We start from the raw sequence: 17017 nt of genomic DNA on the forward strand, positions 1-17017 counted from the left end.
ATGACTGAATGTTAACTGCCCCAACTAGGAATCATCTTCTCTGAGCCGGGAATTCCTTGCTGTAACTTTGCTCACAACTAGGGATAACTGTGAAAACAGCCAAGTCCATCAAACTTTAACCTGTTCATGCCTAGGAGTTCTTTGGAGCCCAATTAGTCACAACATTAATAGCCATGCTACTGGAATCGAGAATTGCCACACACCAGCAACAAGCAGTAGCTGTATTTTCCCATCAGAAACCACCAGCAAGGTTGATTTTGGGTTTCCTTGGCTCAATGGCAGACAACATAACCACAGTTCCCCTTGTCAGATTTTATATGAGAGTGCTGCAAAGGGCTCTGTTAGTACAGTGTCCATGAGACATTAGCCCATGAATTTTCCAGTGTCTCTCAAAAGAATTGAACAACTCAAATTGAGTGGTGGTTAGAATCTTCGATAGAAATGGTCAACCCTTTCTTCCTACTCCCCAAGCTACAGTGACCATGGATGCTTCCCATCTTGGGTGGGGGGTGGGGTCTGTCCAAGGCACTTTGTCCCCTTCAGAAGCCAGTCTTAACATCAGTATCCTGGAAATGAGGACGGTTATCCTAGCATTGCAGACTTTCCAGGATTCCCTTCCCAGTAGTGTGAACTCTGTACAGATAGCCAAATATGTCTGTAAGTTTGTTACAGCAACAAACAGGGAAGAACACCATCTGTTGAGAGTCCATGAGGATTTGGCAATGAGCGACGTCTTCTCACCACTTTTTGATAGCAATGGACATGTCAGGGTAGTCCAGTGTTTTAGCAGACAGGTTGAGCAGGTCTTTCCTCTTCCTTCATGACAAGTCTCTCAACCAGACAGTGACAAATCAGATTTTCAGCCTCTGGGGCCAGCCATGCTCTGATTTCTTCTCTCCTTTCAACACCAAGTACACATTTACTTTGCCCTGATCCCCTAGGAAGGTGGGTCTCCGAAGGATGCTCTGACCCACACTTGGCATTTCCTTTATGCCTGCCCTCCCACCACAAAACACTGTGGAGGAAGGCCATGGTAATCCTCACTGCCCCCTTTTGGTCTCGTCAGATGTGGTTTCCTTTCCTCTGATCTTACTGTTTCACCCCCCCCCCTTGGGTGCTGGACCCAGCTCCAGATCTTCTCTTTCACCTGTCTGGGATGCTTCATCCAGGCATTCAAGTCCTCATGTTGACAGCATGATTTCTCCAGTTCTGATGATGGCTAGAAAGTCTAGGCTTTCTTACAAAGTCATTCACATTTTGGCCTCTTCACAGCAGCCATCTGCCAGGAAGGTTTACAAGGGTAAATAGAAAATGTTTTCTATTTGGGATTCCAGTAGAAATTTGGGCACTTTTTCAGCTCCTCTCTGGCGATCCTAGATTTCCTGGCTTCTCTATTTCACAATGAGGCTAGCAACTGTACTATCAAGGTCCAAGTAGCAGTCATTTCTAGTTTTCATGTTGGACAGAATCAGTCACCCGTTGCCTCCCTTAGATTGAGCTTTCCTTAGGGATACTTGCCTTTCTTCGTGTGGCCTCCCATTAAGGAACCCTGTTCTCCTTTGGATGTTGCCATCCTTTTACAAGCCTTTTTCTTTTTTTAAACAGCAAACATCTGTATTAAATTACCACATATTTCATAGGCAATCATACATTTATATAAATGAAAACAAACCATATTGATGTAATTTTAGTTGCAGACATTATACATCACTTATAATCTATCCAGTCATTGTCAAACATTACATAGCTCATTCAAATCCTGCCTTCTTTTAAACTTCATTCCTCTTCTGGATGTATTGTTCCCACAATTCCCTTTTTTTGTATGTAATTTGTGCCTACCCTTTTATAAAGATCCAAATTCCAATTGTTTATCTCTGTTACTATATTCACTGTTGCTAGTATAGTTGGTTTAGACTTTGATTTCCATTTTCTAGTAATTACTTTTTTGGAAGCCACCATAGTTAGACTCAGTAAGGCCTTACTGTGTCTAGGCAATTCCAATTCTGTATTGTAGTTGGAAAAAATTATTTCCTTAGTTACACCAATTTGCTTACCTAGTATCTCTGACAGAGTCGTCTGCAGGGAATCTTTAAAGTCTGCTAACTCATTACACTCCCGGAAAATATGTTCCCAATTACTTTTTTTTCTCCATCACACCTCCAACATTTGATGTCTACCTGAGGAAATAAAAAATACCTATGTAAATACTTCCAAGCAAAGATCCTAAATCTTCTAGAATTTGTTGCATATTTGGGAGACATACATATATCCCCCAATTATCATTCTACAACCCTTAAACAGACCCCCTTTTAAACCTGCAGATATGGTCAACTTAAAATATCTGGCTTGGAAGACCTTGTTTTTGATGGTATTCACCTCTGCTCGGAGGATATCGGAATTGCATACCCTTTCCTGTAAACCTCTTTATTTGGCCTTCCATAATGGCAGAGTTTCTGTAAGAACTAATCCTTCTTTTCTCTCTAAAGTGGCATCTGAATTGTCACTTAATCAGTCTATCGACCTTCTTGTTTTCTTCACAAAGTAGCCAACAAAGGAGAATACATGTTAACCTGTTGGATGTGCACCATCAACTTCATGTTTAATTGCATCGCACTAAGAAAGTTAGAAAGATTGACCAATTGTTGGTTTCCTTTTTCTACAGCCATATTGAAAAAGGGGAGTGTCTAAAGTGACTCACTCTCACTGGTTATCTGATTATATTTCATATGAATATAAAAGGGTAGGGATTATCCTTACCTAAATCACCTAAGACTCCTTCAACTAGATCAGTAGCTATCTCCTTAGACCTCTTTTACAGAGTATCCACTTGATGACATTTATGTTGGTGATACTTAGTACAATGTCCATACCTTCATAGCTCATTATGAGTTGGATTTACAGTCCATATCTAGAACTTTCTTTGGTGTGGCTATCTTGATGGAATATCTTTACATGAGACCTAAGATCTGTGTTGTCTGCTTCTGTCCTTCCTCAATGCCCCTCCCACAGTCTTCCATCCAGTGGTTTGGTCATATACTCTTTGAGCTCTAGGCCAGGAAACCATTTTCTTCTGTGAGGTGTTTGTTTTTTGTAGGTGGATATAATAGTTTTATTGTAAGATATGGACAAACTTGATATGAGTTAATTCCCTAGTTACAGTGGATTATTGGTAAAGGGAGAAGCCTGAGCTTTGGATCCAAAGTCCAAGAGTGGCTGAAGTCTGATCCTAGATGGATCTGATAACCCATCCATTGAGGACAGAAACAGACAACACAGATCTATACTTATGGTATGTACCTAACTTTCATTTTAATTATCCAGTTAACGTCAGACCTGTCAGCCTTACGAGCCTCATCTGCAAAGCCATGGAATATATTATAATTGATCTTAAAAACTGGAGTATTAAGAATCTTATTAGACCTGACCTTCAACAGTTTTGCTTTATGTAGAGTAGATCCTGTCCATTGAATATGGTAAAATACTTCAAAAGGGTTATGGAGGCTGTAGACAGTGGCCATGCAGTCCGCAACATATCTTGGTCTGGCCAAGGCCCTTGACACCAATCTCCATTCTGGTGTCATACAGAACCTATATGATTTAAAATTGACCCATTTTGTAGTATGATGGATATAAAACTGTCTGAAAGGTAGAACTTCACCTAGTGTGAGTTGCAAGTGCCTTATCAGGAAGCATGAAAGTGACCAACGTTTTCCCCCAGTGCCTGGGACTTCCCCTTTTCGGCATTTACTTCTGAGGTCCAAGAAACAGAGCCAAGACCTCTGGCTAACAAAGTTTGCAGATAGCAGCAAACTGGTGTTATTATTAGGTCACCCACTGATGTTCAAACCTTCCAGAAAGAAAATTCTCTGGTAAACTTGTGATGTACTAAAAATACTCAAACTAAATGCTAAAAATGATAGTGTCATCAATTTTAGTGGACAACAACTCCCCTCATACTGCATAGACAACACACCAGTACAAAACAAAAAATATAGCCAGGGACTAGAAACTTGGTTTGATAACTCCCTTTCTTTTAACCATCATATGACAATAGTTGTCAGGAAATCCTTTTATTTAGCACATCAAATTGCCAAAGGAGTATTGCGTAGGTCTAAAGTGGTTGTCATTCCGTTATACTTACCATTGATCAGACCAATTATTGAGTGCAGTTTCCCACTTCAGGAACCATCTCACTAAACATATCAAACAAATAGAAAGATCCCAAAGGTTCCTAACAAAAAGAGATCACAGACATAAAGTCTCTGAGCGACTAAGAGAGACAGGAAGCTCTAACCCTTTATTCGGTGTCTTTTAGACTTTTGAGGGATGCTCTTCTATTCTCTTACTGAGTCATTAGAGACCCAGTTGTCTTGGACTTCCTGTATCTCCTCAAGTACTAGATCCAAGGAAACTAGTAACCATGAAGGCAAACAGAAAGGTGAGCTCACACTGCACTTTATTGAAACCACTCCAGCAGTAAACAGGTTAAGAGCTTTCATCCACTATGGGACTTCATCAGAACTACTGCAGTAAGACAAACACCTCACTTAAATACATCACTAAGATCACATAACCATGATGAATTCAGCATTTTAAAAAAAAAACTGTAACAGAAGAATCATGTATATGCAATGTAAAAAATAAAGTTTAAAATATCAGTTACTTGACCACAAAAACATACAATAAAGTGCAATATCTATAAAACCATGTTTAAATATGTATGGTGTGTAAATATAAAATATGTACATGTACACAAACGTTTTATAAACATATCCAACAGCTTTTCACACTCCATCAAAAACAAACAGTCATCTGACCCCATCCTGGCCCATCTTACTAATTGGCCCTTCACTATAGACTCTCTTTGAAACAATGGATGGAAACTATGGAAATATCTAACGTGTTTACTGCTGGAGTGGTTTCAGTAAAATGCAGTGCGAGTTCACCTTTCTGTTTGCCTTTGTGGTTACTAGTTTTAGTGGTGATCAGTGGTTCTTTGCCTAGATCCAAGGACCTAATGCTCACCAGCAGATAAAATAAACATGGTGAAGTGACAAGTTTGTAACCCAGTGCTTCCCAAACCTCTGGAATAATTTTCCCTTGTATGTTACAATGGAGTGATTACTCACTTGCTGAACATCTTACTGTTTTTTTTTTGTGCGTCAGAAACCTCTGCTAGCAAGGGTATCAGTTCATCTGGATCATAGCCTGGGCTTTATCCCCTGTATGCCACTGGGGCTGTACCTGTATTTTAAGCTGTGCTGCAGTTTAACATGCAAACAAGTGTAGTATCAGTGGAAAATACATTATTGAGACTGACGTTAAACAGCAAGATGTTCCACAATTGCGTTATCACTCCATTGTAAGTAAAATTAATTTTTGTCAACAGTTTTTGTACACCACATGGTTGAAATAAGGTAAGATTTTAATAGACCCAAAAATATTTCCAATTCTTGAGCTGGTTCTCTACTGAACTGTAATATTGTTTTCTGTATTGGATTCCGTTCATTACTGGTATACTTTGCACTACACAAGGATTAATGAAGTGAAGTGTTTCACTTTCCATATTGTATAGATGTTTTCAGCACATCCTGTGGTCATGCTGGAGGTAGGAAAGCAAGTGAAGGGAATTTGTAAGTACAATATCTTTGATTCTGTATGAAGAAGTATGGAACTAAGCAAGCAGGCTTTATTTTGCTGGGTCGGAAGTTTATTTCTCCCCACAAACTTTTGGGTTCTAGAAACTGCTGTTTTATTTCCCTTTAGTAATACCCAGTGATCATTTTGGTGTAGAGTTTCAGGAATTCTGTGCCATTTTGAAGTTTTTCCAGAAAATCGGCTGTGGCTCAGTCTGTTTCTGTGTTTCATGAATGACCTCAGCTAAAAGTTACCCCCTTCCTTAAGAACTTCTAAACCATTTGGTAAAGTTTGGGTAATGCATGAGGAGTAGGGAGATATTTAATCAAACACATTTCCTGAGCTGCAGCTTCTGTAGAGCTAGGGATCTTTATATAAAGGTTGGGACCTACATTGCAGCAAGAAGGTATTGAAGGGGTTGTACATACTACTGCAGGAATCCTTGGTACCTTATTACACCACACACAGTTAATGTGGATGGGTATAGCATGAAAGAATTTAGTCTGGTTTTGGCCTTAAATGTTTACAGTAGGCTTTGTTGGTTTAGAGCTCTGTCCCATCACTTTCCATCTTCTGCAGCTTCAGTTGCTTGTTTATTTCAACTTTTTGCCTAGCTAGTTTTGTATTTTGTCTAGCTAGTTTTGTATTTTGTCTAGTTAGTTTTGTATTTTGTCTAGTTAGTTTTGTATTTTGTCTAGTTAGTTTTGTATTTTGTCTAGCTAGTTTTGTATTTTGTCTAGCTAGTTTTGTATTTTGTCTAGCTAGTTTTGTATTTTGTCTAGTTAGTTTTGTATTTTGTCTAGCTAGTTTTGTATTTTGTCTAGCTAGTTTTGTATTTTGTCTAGCTAGTTTTGTACATTACCCTTTGGCCCTTTTAGAATCGTAAAGAAAACAGTCAACTAAAAATGAGATTAAAAATAACTTAAACAATTAGCAAAGTATTTAAAAGTTTCAAGTTCATCAAGCTGTTTTGGGCATATATAAAATCTAGGCCTGAGACTGCTAGTATGGTGACTGACTGAGCAGCACATTCTCTAGAGCTCTTCCAATATAAAACAAAATAAAACAATTAAGTGTCAAAACACCTGTAAAAGAGGTACATCTGGTTACTGTCCAGTAGATGCATTGCTTGGATGTAAGCAAGGGAAAATGTGCATAGTAAGGAAAATTCAACCAGAAAGGGAGTAGAAATAAGTTGTAGATGTGAAGAATCTTGTGGCTGATTAGCAGGAAGCAGTATTATTTGCAACTTTAATGCAGGCGATATCTTCTAGAAGTTGGAAGAAGTATCTGAGAAATCTATTAATTAACTTTTAAAAGGGCAGTGACTTGTAGCTTTGAGATAGTGGAAGGTCAAATAAAATAGGGAAATAAATGGTACTAAAAGTGAATTCATCCCCAGCTGCTTTGTTTTTTAAGGAATATATTGAGTATGAAGTTACAGGATTAGTTTCATTGTCCGTTGGTAGTCAGTGCATTTTTCTGCAAAGAGCTAGTTTCCATTTAATGGGCAACTGTATATATAGAAGTTTTTTTCTCCATCTGGGATAAAAAAAATAATAGTTAAATAAGAGGTAATGTACTTAGGTGTGTGTGTAGGCTGTTACATGTACTTTTCAATGGTTAACCATGGCAGTAGCATAGAGAATATCTGTGTATCTGTCAAATTGGAGGAGCTGGTCATAGCTGGAGGGATTTTTTTTTTATTTTAATGGACATAGTATATATTTTGTGTATTGAGTATATTGACAGGACAATGGGGGGGGGTCAGACTGAATTTGCATTGTGTGGAAAATGTGATATGAGCTCAAATAAAGGTGTAAAAATGTTGTATTAGACCATATTTTGAATGAATATCTGTAAGACAGAGGTGTCCTACATTGTAAGAAAGAGGTATATTGACTTTACAGAAAGGCAGCTTTGTCAATGTTGACGTGGAACATAAATGTCCTTATAGGTATAGAAAAATGCAATGTTAAATCACATTAAGAAACATAGACTGCAAATTGCAGTGTTATAGGAGACGTATATAAGTAGTGATGAATGTAACTTGATAAACTGAAGATTTCATTAAGGACATTCTACAGAATACTAGGAACAAATGAAAAGAGCAGCAATTATACTGATTTGAGGAGGGACACCAATAATGATGGAAAATGAAAAAGAAAAAAAAAACTGTGATGGTAGATTTGTGGTGGGAACAGTATAGTAGCAGTAGTGTAACCTAATCAAGCTCAGTTTGTTTAGGTGGTTGGTTGGTTGATTCATTCATTGATTCATTCACTAAGTGACTTGTATTTCTTTCAGAAATAAGCAGCTTCACTGACCATTTCTGTTTTGAATGCATTACAGACTAAAGAAAATGCCTCAGTCAATGCCAGAGTATGCACTCACACGAAATTACTTGGAGCTAATGATTGAACTGCCATGGAATAAAAGTACAACAGGTATGTGCAGTCAAAGTATACTTGACAATTGTTGTAAAGAAAGAGCACATGAACATGTGGTTTACAACATTTTTTTTCATGTTCACTTTTAACATTCCTCATAGCACTTTTTCATGCCTTTTGAGTGTTGTGGATTCTTATTCTAACAGATCACAGCGGTTCTCTCAATTTTTATTGACTTTTTAGTGGTTTGCAGTATGTTTGATGAATCTGTACTGTGGCCATGTTCAGCATTTACTTGTTTAGTGCCCCCTGATTATCAGCACATTGTCATGGCCATCCTGCATTGTATTGTTATAGGTTAAATCTCCATTTCTTTACAGGAGGAATGCAGAAATAGGCATTGTATTCCTGTTGGTGCACCTCTTTTCCAGATGTAGAGCAGCATCCTTATTTTTTTTCACTCACTGTTGTTAACATTTAAAAATCCTAGTCTTTAATGTCCATTGTCCTTATTAGACTGCTTTAATTCTTTAAGGGGATCTTAGATAAAATTGATGACTTTGTGTTCTGTTTTCTAGTGGTGTCACTTTTATCATAAGGACAAGAGAATATGATTTTTAGCATTACAAGGTGTATGGCTCGGGAGATAAAGTATTTCATGCAAAGGGTGTTGAGTGGTTGAAATAGCCTCCATAAAAAGGGAAAATGTCCAGACATAAGTAGGATTCAGGAACACATGGGACAGCCAAGACTGTTATTTTGAGGGTGGGAAGAAAAAAATTAAACTAAATAAATAACTAAACAGGCAAGCAATCTGTTGCATAAGCAGTATATTCCTTTTTCCAGAAGGTAAATAACTTGTCCAACTGAGCGGATGCATTGGTTTTCTTAATCTGTGCATTTGACTGGTTTACTGAAGTGCATTTTTGTGTCTGTCTCATAGAGTACATGTGGCCCTGTATCTGTAGTGCTCTGTGTATTGGCTGCCGTACACTTTCGTGTCTGTCTCGCAGAGTACATGTGGTCCTGTCTGTAGTGCTCTGTATATTGGCTGCCATATTCTCACAGAGTACATGTGGTCCTGTATCTGTAATGCTCTGTATATTGGACATGTGGTCCTTTATCTGTAGTGCTCTGTATATTGACTGCTGTACATTTTTGTGTCTGTTTCTCAGAGTACATGTGGTTCTGTATATGTAGTGCTCTGTATATTGGCTGCTGTACATTTCTGTGTCTGCCTCGCAGAGTACATGTGGTCCTTTATCTGTAGTGCTCTGTATATTGGACATGTGGTCCTGTATCTCTAATACTCTGTATATTGGCCGCCGTACACTTTTGTTTCTGTCTCACAGAGTACATGGGGTCTTGTATCTGTAATGCTCTGTATATTGGCTGTCATATATTTTTGTCTCTGTCTCAGAGTATATGTGGTCCTGTATCTGTAATGCTCTGTGTATTGGACATGTGGTCCTGTTTCTGTAATGCTCTGTATATTGGCTGCTGTAGATTTTTGTGTCTGCCTCACAGAGTACATATGGTCCTTTATCTGTAGTGCTCTGTATATTGGACATGTGGTCCTTTATCTGTAGTGCTCTGTATATTGGACATGTGGTTCTGTAACTGTAATGCTCTGTATATTGGACATGTGGTCCTTTATCTGTAGTGCTCTGTATATTGGACATGTGGTCCTTTATCTGTAGTACTCTGTATATTGTACATGTGGTCCTGTATCTGTAATGCTGTGTATATTGGACACGTGGTCCTGTATCTGTAATGCTCTGTATATTAGCTGCTGTACATTTTTGTGTCTACCTCACAGAGTACGTGTGGTCCTATATCTGTAATGCTCTGTATATTGGACATGTGGTCCTGTATCTGTAATGCTCTGTATATTAGCTGCCTTTTTGTGTGCTACTGCAGAGCACGTGTTTTTAACTGTCATTCACATGTAGCACTTTATAAGCACACATTAATTAACTGTTTGTGCTTTATGGGTAAATAGCCATCTTTTATCAGTTTAGTACATAGTTTCCATCTTTTCATGCACTGTTCATACACTTTATAAAGCTTTCATGTACTGAAGAACAAAAGCACAGGTCTCAGGTGGAATGCCAAGTAGAGGCAGGCCACTCACAAAAATCTCTAATACATTTGTAGCCCATGGGAAAGACCTGGAAAGGACCTGCTAGAGAGGAAGGTTTGAGGTCTTTCTATATGGCTTCCAGTTTTGGGACTAAAACAGGCATGGCTTCACAGCCAGCAAGAGACTTCAGTCTGACTCGTGCATTGCTATGATTGGCTAACAGCAGAACTGGATGGAGTGCCAATTGATGATCATCAGTCTGCATTTCACTAAGGCCTTTCACTCACCAGCACACTGAAGACTACGCAGTAAGCTGTAATGAGCTAGTACTAGAGTAGGAATTTAGAAAGCTGGTGGTGGAATGGCTGCATGGAAGAACTGAGGATGATGGTTAGGGGCAAGGCACATATTCTATGGAGTGTTGTAAGACGAGTGCCAGGGCTGTCACTCTTCAGCTTATTTGTGTCTGATAGAGGTAAGAAATTTGGTCCACAGTCCTGGATGGATGAGTCTCAAAAACGGACCTAATAACCAGAGAATTAAACCAATAAAGTAATAAAAAAACTTGAAGAGACAGCCAAGGGGTGCTCGACAACCCCTTTATTCAGTAGCAAATACAGTAAAAGGTTAAGCACTTTCGTCCCAGAACATTACAAAGGGAGACTTCATCAGAACTAAAAACCATCTAACAACACCGCTTAAAATGCTAAAGATAACAATCAATAAAACAATAATCCAATAAAACAATTAAAACTGTTGGTTAAATCTTTAACTCTCTAGATGCCTAAGTTTCAGCAAACAATTAATACTGCCATGATGATCATTCAGCTCAGGGTAAACAAAGGAGTTTTGCTGTAATTACCACTTTAATTCACATAATTCTAGATGTTCAGGTAATAATTTACCCAGAACATCCGGGGCAATCTGCTATATTACAGAAAACCCAAAACCAAGGTCTTTAAATTCAGCTGCATGTTTACACATGCATTAGTTAAATGTCTGGAAGTTTTTCCTATATAAAAAGCAGAACACTGTAGGCACTTTGCCAGATACACCACATTCCTAGACTGACAATTAAAATGTCCTTGAATTAGGAAATAAAATTGCATAATTTAAACCTTTTCCCTGTGGGTGTTAAGTAAGAGCATTGTTTACACATCCCACATTTAAAATTACCTAATGCCTTATTATTGTTGTTAAAACCTGTATTAGATGACTGTCTACTTTTTAACAAGTTTTTGAAAGACCTGTCCTTTTTAAATACTATGGCAGGCTTACCACCCAACATACCCATAATCGTTTTATCAAAAGTATACCCATAATCATTTGATCAAAAGTTAAAAAAAAAAAAAAAAAAAAAAAAAAAACTCCACAGTCCTGGATGGATGAGTCTCAAAAACAGACCTAGACATCCACTGCAGGTGTGTAGAGAGGTGGCAGTTGAAATTCAGTGCATTTAAATGCAAATTATCACCCTGGCAGTGGGCCGTCGGACAGAAGTAGAGTGAGCAGAAGAAATAGCTAACCAACACACACACACCTGGGAAAGGCTGGCACAGTTTTACTAGCTATGCCCCTCTGCCCAGACTATAAGGTAGTTACTGTCACTAGTGCACCGCAAAGCCAGCTACTCTAAGGCTCTTACAAGGGTACCCAATTATACTGAGTAAAAATGAATATTAATATAAATGGTAATGTTGACTAAACAGCAAGTTTTTCAGGAGCAGCCACAGTGTCACCATATACATATAAGTAGTCAAGTCAAGAAAACTTTCTCATTCAGACCATACAACAAAAAGTGCATAGCTGAACGAAAGTTTGTTCCTTCAAGCTCAAGTATAAACATTATATAGAAACAAAGAAATCATGTATAAACATAAACACAGAAACAATATACACATACACAACAGAGTCTCTAAGTCATCCAGATGTGCAGAAGCTCCACCAGTCATGCTCTATTCATTCACAGTGGCATTAACACTGACTACAGCCATCCACAACAACTTTACTACCACCATTCCATGTCAGGTCCCCTCCGACCAACAGAACTCAAAAATTCAGATTTTAAATTTCTGAATTTAGATCCAGATTCAGTCGGAAATCTGGTAGACAAAAGTTGGGTATTCTGCCACCTGAAGACCTGAATGGCCACAACAGATCAACGATTCATAATCTTCACCATGCACACAGTCATCAGCTCCATCCCCACACCAGCAATGTCCCAAGCTCAGTCCAGATCCCTCTGACCAACAAAAAACAAATCCAGATCAAGCACACAGCACCAGCAGACAATCGGGTCTCCACCATCTGCACTTGACACAACTCTCACAGTCATCAGCCCCATCTCCACACAGGCAACATACCAAACCCAGTCCAGTTCCCTCAGTTACAATAGTACAGTCTGATGTACATGTATATTTATTTTCTGTCCAGCAGGACACACTGTTATACTTTCAACACAAGCAGCTTTACAAATACATTTTTCAACACAAGCAATTGTACAAATCAGTCTGATATGCAAATGACAAGTAATTCTTTACAAAACTCCAGCTAGCTATGCTGGCATATGTTACACATCCATTGCCTCACTTCTCCTGTCACTAGCTGGCAATACCTCTCATTGTCACAGTCCTCATCACTAGGTTTCTCAAGGTTTGGGGTACTAATAGTTGATGTACTTCTTCCTGTCTGTCCTTGTTTAGTCTGTACAGTAAATCATTTTGTAACTGAAAATTTAGAAGTGAAAACTTTATTTAACTTCTTCCCCTACACTTTTAACTATATTTTCCCTTACTCTGTTCAGAGTGCCATCCTTATATTATTCCTTTTTAACATTTGCAAAAGCTTGCTAACCCTTCCCCTACCCCCAGCCCTAAACTTGATCTTAGAAAACCCTTTCAGTAATGGGTCTATATCATAATGTCGAATGCTGACAACTACAAAGCACTAAACTTCGAACTTTAAAGTTCGAAGTGTAAAAATGTTGAAACATATAACTGAGATCGCCATAGAGTGCGGAAAGGGAAGATTTCCCTTTACTGCACCGTAGTGCGATCTCAGAGTTGGTATATTTAAGTTGCGGGGGGTGCAGGGGGGCCTTCCCCCCTGCATAGAGAGGTTTTTTTTTGTTTTGGGTTTTACATTTTTTTTTTTTTTTTTGACATTCAAAGTTTTTAGACTTCGAACTTTCAAGTTTGAAGTTGTCAGCATTTGATAATCTGATATAGACCCTCAGTAACACTACCATTGTTCAGACAAATTCGGTCTTAATGTAATTCTAGGGTTACAGTTCAGGGATTGCAAAAGGAAGCTACTTTCCTTTTGCAATCCTCTTTATTTTTCTATTTTTTGATATTCTGTTAATTTTTCAAATTGCAAGCATTGATCAGTTGTTTTTCTACTCTTTTGCATTTCAGTTGTTTATCATAAACTCATCTCGGAGTATACTAACCACTCCCTTTTCTTTCTTTATGTTGCACTCCCTGTGTCTCAGCGTGATTGAATACCACTGTCTGTTTCATTTTCTTCTTTAGGCTGGTTTCCCTCTGACTCAGTGACTGAATAATATCCTCTCACTTTGTTTTTCTTTTCATTTATTCTGCCACTGCAAAAAATGTGATCTTCAGTTAAACTTTATTACTTTCAGGGAGTTCTAACGAGACACTGTTTTCTCCCCTTCACACTAGTGGAATTTTTCTTCTCAGCACTCACCTGCTGCACAGAATTCTTCATTTCTGGTGCTTTCTGTTTTAGCTTACTGATTATAATGAGGCTGCTGACCCAGTCTCCCCTGGAGAACATGCATTGTAAGAGTCTTTTCACTTTGCCCCTTCTTGGGTGGCTCTTCCTGTCTACTGCTTGATGCTGTTGGTCATTCAGAGGGTTTGGTGAAGAAATGGCTGTGGTAGTGCCCATCTCTAAATGACTGGACACAGTTCTCCAGCTTCCCAAGGACTGCGAGTGATGGAGTAAAGCTTCTCTCGACAATTCCATTGTCTTGGCTGCTTCGCACCCTCAAGAAAGAGCCCTCAGAAAAGAGCTACTGGTTCACTCTGTGTTAAGGAGTTACAGGATGTTGTACCTGACATGCTTATCAGAGGGCTTTCTTTATAAGAGCCATCGGCTGATAAATATGACTTGTTTTCATTGTGACTTGGCAGAGAGAACCTTAGAGATGCTGAAGTGGTTGCCACATGGAACCTAAAGAATAAAGTGGAATCCTAGGTGTCAACCCTGGCTAATATCTTATGTGACTGTAACATAATGCACTAGATAGGGGAAGACTGTGTGACCATATCAGGCATTGCCATTTGATGTCAGAACCTGGACCAGACACTAATTTTGTGGACATCCTCAGGGTGTCTTTCACTAATGTTCCTTATAATAGATCATCTTTGCACCACAAGTGAAAGAGAAGCTGCAAAAGAACAAGTAGAAAGGGAAGATGCTCACAACTATTAGAGTAATGTCTTCCATTCTTAAGAGAACTTTTTCTCACATCCAGAAGACTGCATAAAGTTTGTGGCTCAATAAACACCAGCAACTGCCATATGTTAAACATTCTGATAGAAGTCAATGTAATTACAGGGGTTTCCAGAATGAGCATCATCTTAGAAGCAGTGGTGGTCTGTGTAACCAGGAATTTTGCATTCCTCCTTCTGATGGCCAACTGAAAAGTCCCTGAGGATTTGTCTGACTATTCCACTCTAAAGGCACTCAGAGGTGAAATCTCCTTGCACTTTCTATTATGCAGGACAAAGTGGGTCAGGGAGGTAATATCTAGAGGCAATGATATCCCTTTTTATCCTCTCCAAGGTCCACTGCCAGCCCTTTCCAGATGTCTAGTTACTGCCTTTTGACAGGGTGGGACTAGAAGTGCAAAGTCTTCTGACAAAAAGTCTGTCCAAGACATCTTACCAGACCAGAGACTGTTTATTTGAGAGTCTTTTTCATTCCCAAGAAGACGTAGGACCTCGGACCAATCATAGACCTAAGTGACCTAAAGCTGCATGTAGAGAAGATGTGATTCTGTATTGCCACAGTGCAGTCAGTATTTCTCACTTAGAGGGGGTAATGGATTTACTCTATTGGCCTTTAGGATGCCTACCTGCACATAACAATAGCCAAAGCATCCAGTACACTACTGCACTTTTTTGGTACAGGCCAATCATTAGCAGCTCAGAGCCCTCCCATTTGGTCTCACTACAACCCCCAGGGTATTCACCAAATGTAGGTCAGCTGTTGTAATTCATCTTGGGTCGAAAGGGACATGTATTTTCTTACATGGATGATTGGCCCCTAGCAGCCTCAACAAGGGAGTCATTGATGAAAGCAATGGAATTTAAGTCACAAGTGCAGCCAATATAAGCACAGATTTTCATGGTGTCTAACTGGACTTGAAGACTTGTATTGCTAACATTCCAGCAGGCAGAACTTCAAAGCTTCAATCTACCATTCATCTTTTTTTAACCAGTCTGATGTGCTTCTACATGTACTAGACTCTGTCAGTCCAACAGTCGATTCATTTTTCTCCAGGGTTTCTAATGAACAAATTTCAGAGAAGTACCGTGTTGCGGAATTCTTCTGATTAATGATCAAAAAAAGTCAATAAGTGCTTGACGTGTGGGAAGCAAATCCCATAAAAGACTTTGTCTTTTTGGCTGTTTTGTTTGGGGCTTCAGCATGACATTTCCAATTGTCAGAATTGTGTTAGATTTAGAGCTAAGACCCTTAAGCTTGGGGCTGAAGTCCTCACAGCACACATGGAGTCCTTGGACCCAGTTCCTGTCACTCTTCTGCCATTGTTGGCTTCTGTTGCTACTTTACCAAAGAAATAAAAATGCAAAAAGCTTGTAAAAAATGGTTAAAGAACAATGACTGGAAACTAGTTCCATCAGGGTATAAATGTTTTTACTGTAACAGGCATTCCAACAAAAAAATCAGTTGGAGATGTAATAATATGGATTAAATATTGTTATGCGATCTGTGATTATTACATGTTCAGTGGTGGCACCAATGCCATAGATTGTGTAGCTGTGACAGTGAAGACAACTGTGGAATATTTAATGATTGTTGGCATGTAGAGACCACCAAAGTCAAGTGCTGATGGCCCAGAAAAATTCTTAAATTTCTTGCATGAAACACTGGATGGAAGAATAATAGTGGCTGGGGACTAAAATTCACCAAAAACACGCTGGAATAATAATGATTCAGCAATGTTGGTAAGGAAATTATTTACAATGTATGTTCAGGAACAATAATTGCTTCAAATTGTAAAAAAAAAAGTCTACCAAGGAACGGAACACACTACACATTGTTTGTGTTCCTAAGGAAATGACTTTATTTCATGTCACGTTTTACCACTGTTGATCGCAGGGTTATGTAGGTTAAATTGTTGCTAGATAATTCTGCCAAACTGAAATCTAAAACAAGGCACAGAAGATTAATACCAGATTATAAGGAAGCAAAACAGCCACTGTTTAAAACCAATTGAGTGATGTGTTTAGTGGAAAAACTGCAGAGGGAATGCAGCAAATTCTGAAAGAGAATTTGTTAGAATGTGAAAAAAGTTTAACTTCAGGATCTAGGCACACAACGTCAGGAGGAGAACAGTATAATTGATTAAGGTGAGAGGCAAAAAATATAAGAAATGGAAAAGAGATCGAACTATAACTTTTAAAACTGAAATAAGCTGGATAGATTAAACATAATGTGAGACGTGAGCAAGAAAAATGTGAAGAAAATGATTATAAAGATATTGAGCCTAATAGGAAACTATTTTATACATGTATAGGATATGGTAGGAGTAAAGACATACAAACTGAAAAGCTGTGTGTAGTTTCTAAAATGTAATGTTAAGTTGTCTCTCTCGCCTTCATTCTTGCTGGTTGGGTTCGGAGCCGATCTT

At 38.7% G+C, this 17017-nt stretch overlaps 1 protein-coding gene across 1 annotated transcript in view; it reads left to right on the forward strand.

The window, feature by feature from the left end:
* LONP2 (lon peptidase 2, peroxisomal) overlaps positions 1 to 17017 on the forward strand; it is a 1625174-nt gene that overhangs the window by 238468 nt on the left and 1369689 nt on the right. The window contains exon 6 of the mRNA XM_044081964.1: positions 7990 to 8084. Within this exon, the coding sequence (XP_043937899.1) occupies positions 7990 to 8084 (95 nt within the window). The remainder of the gene's footprint in view (positions 1 to 7989; positions 8085 to 17017) is intronic.

The sequence above is a fragment of the Protopterus annectens genome, chromosome 8.part1 (genome assembly GCF_019279795.1).
Source record: "Protopterus annectens isolate FY-2018-M chromosome 8.part1, PAN1.0, whole genome shotgun sequence".
Taxonomy (NCBI): Eukaryota; Metazoa; Chordata; order Ceratodontiformes; family Protopteridae; genus Protopterus; species Protopterus annectens.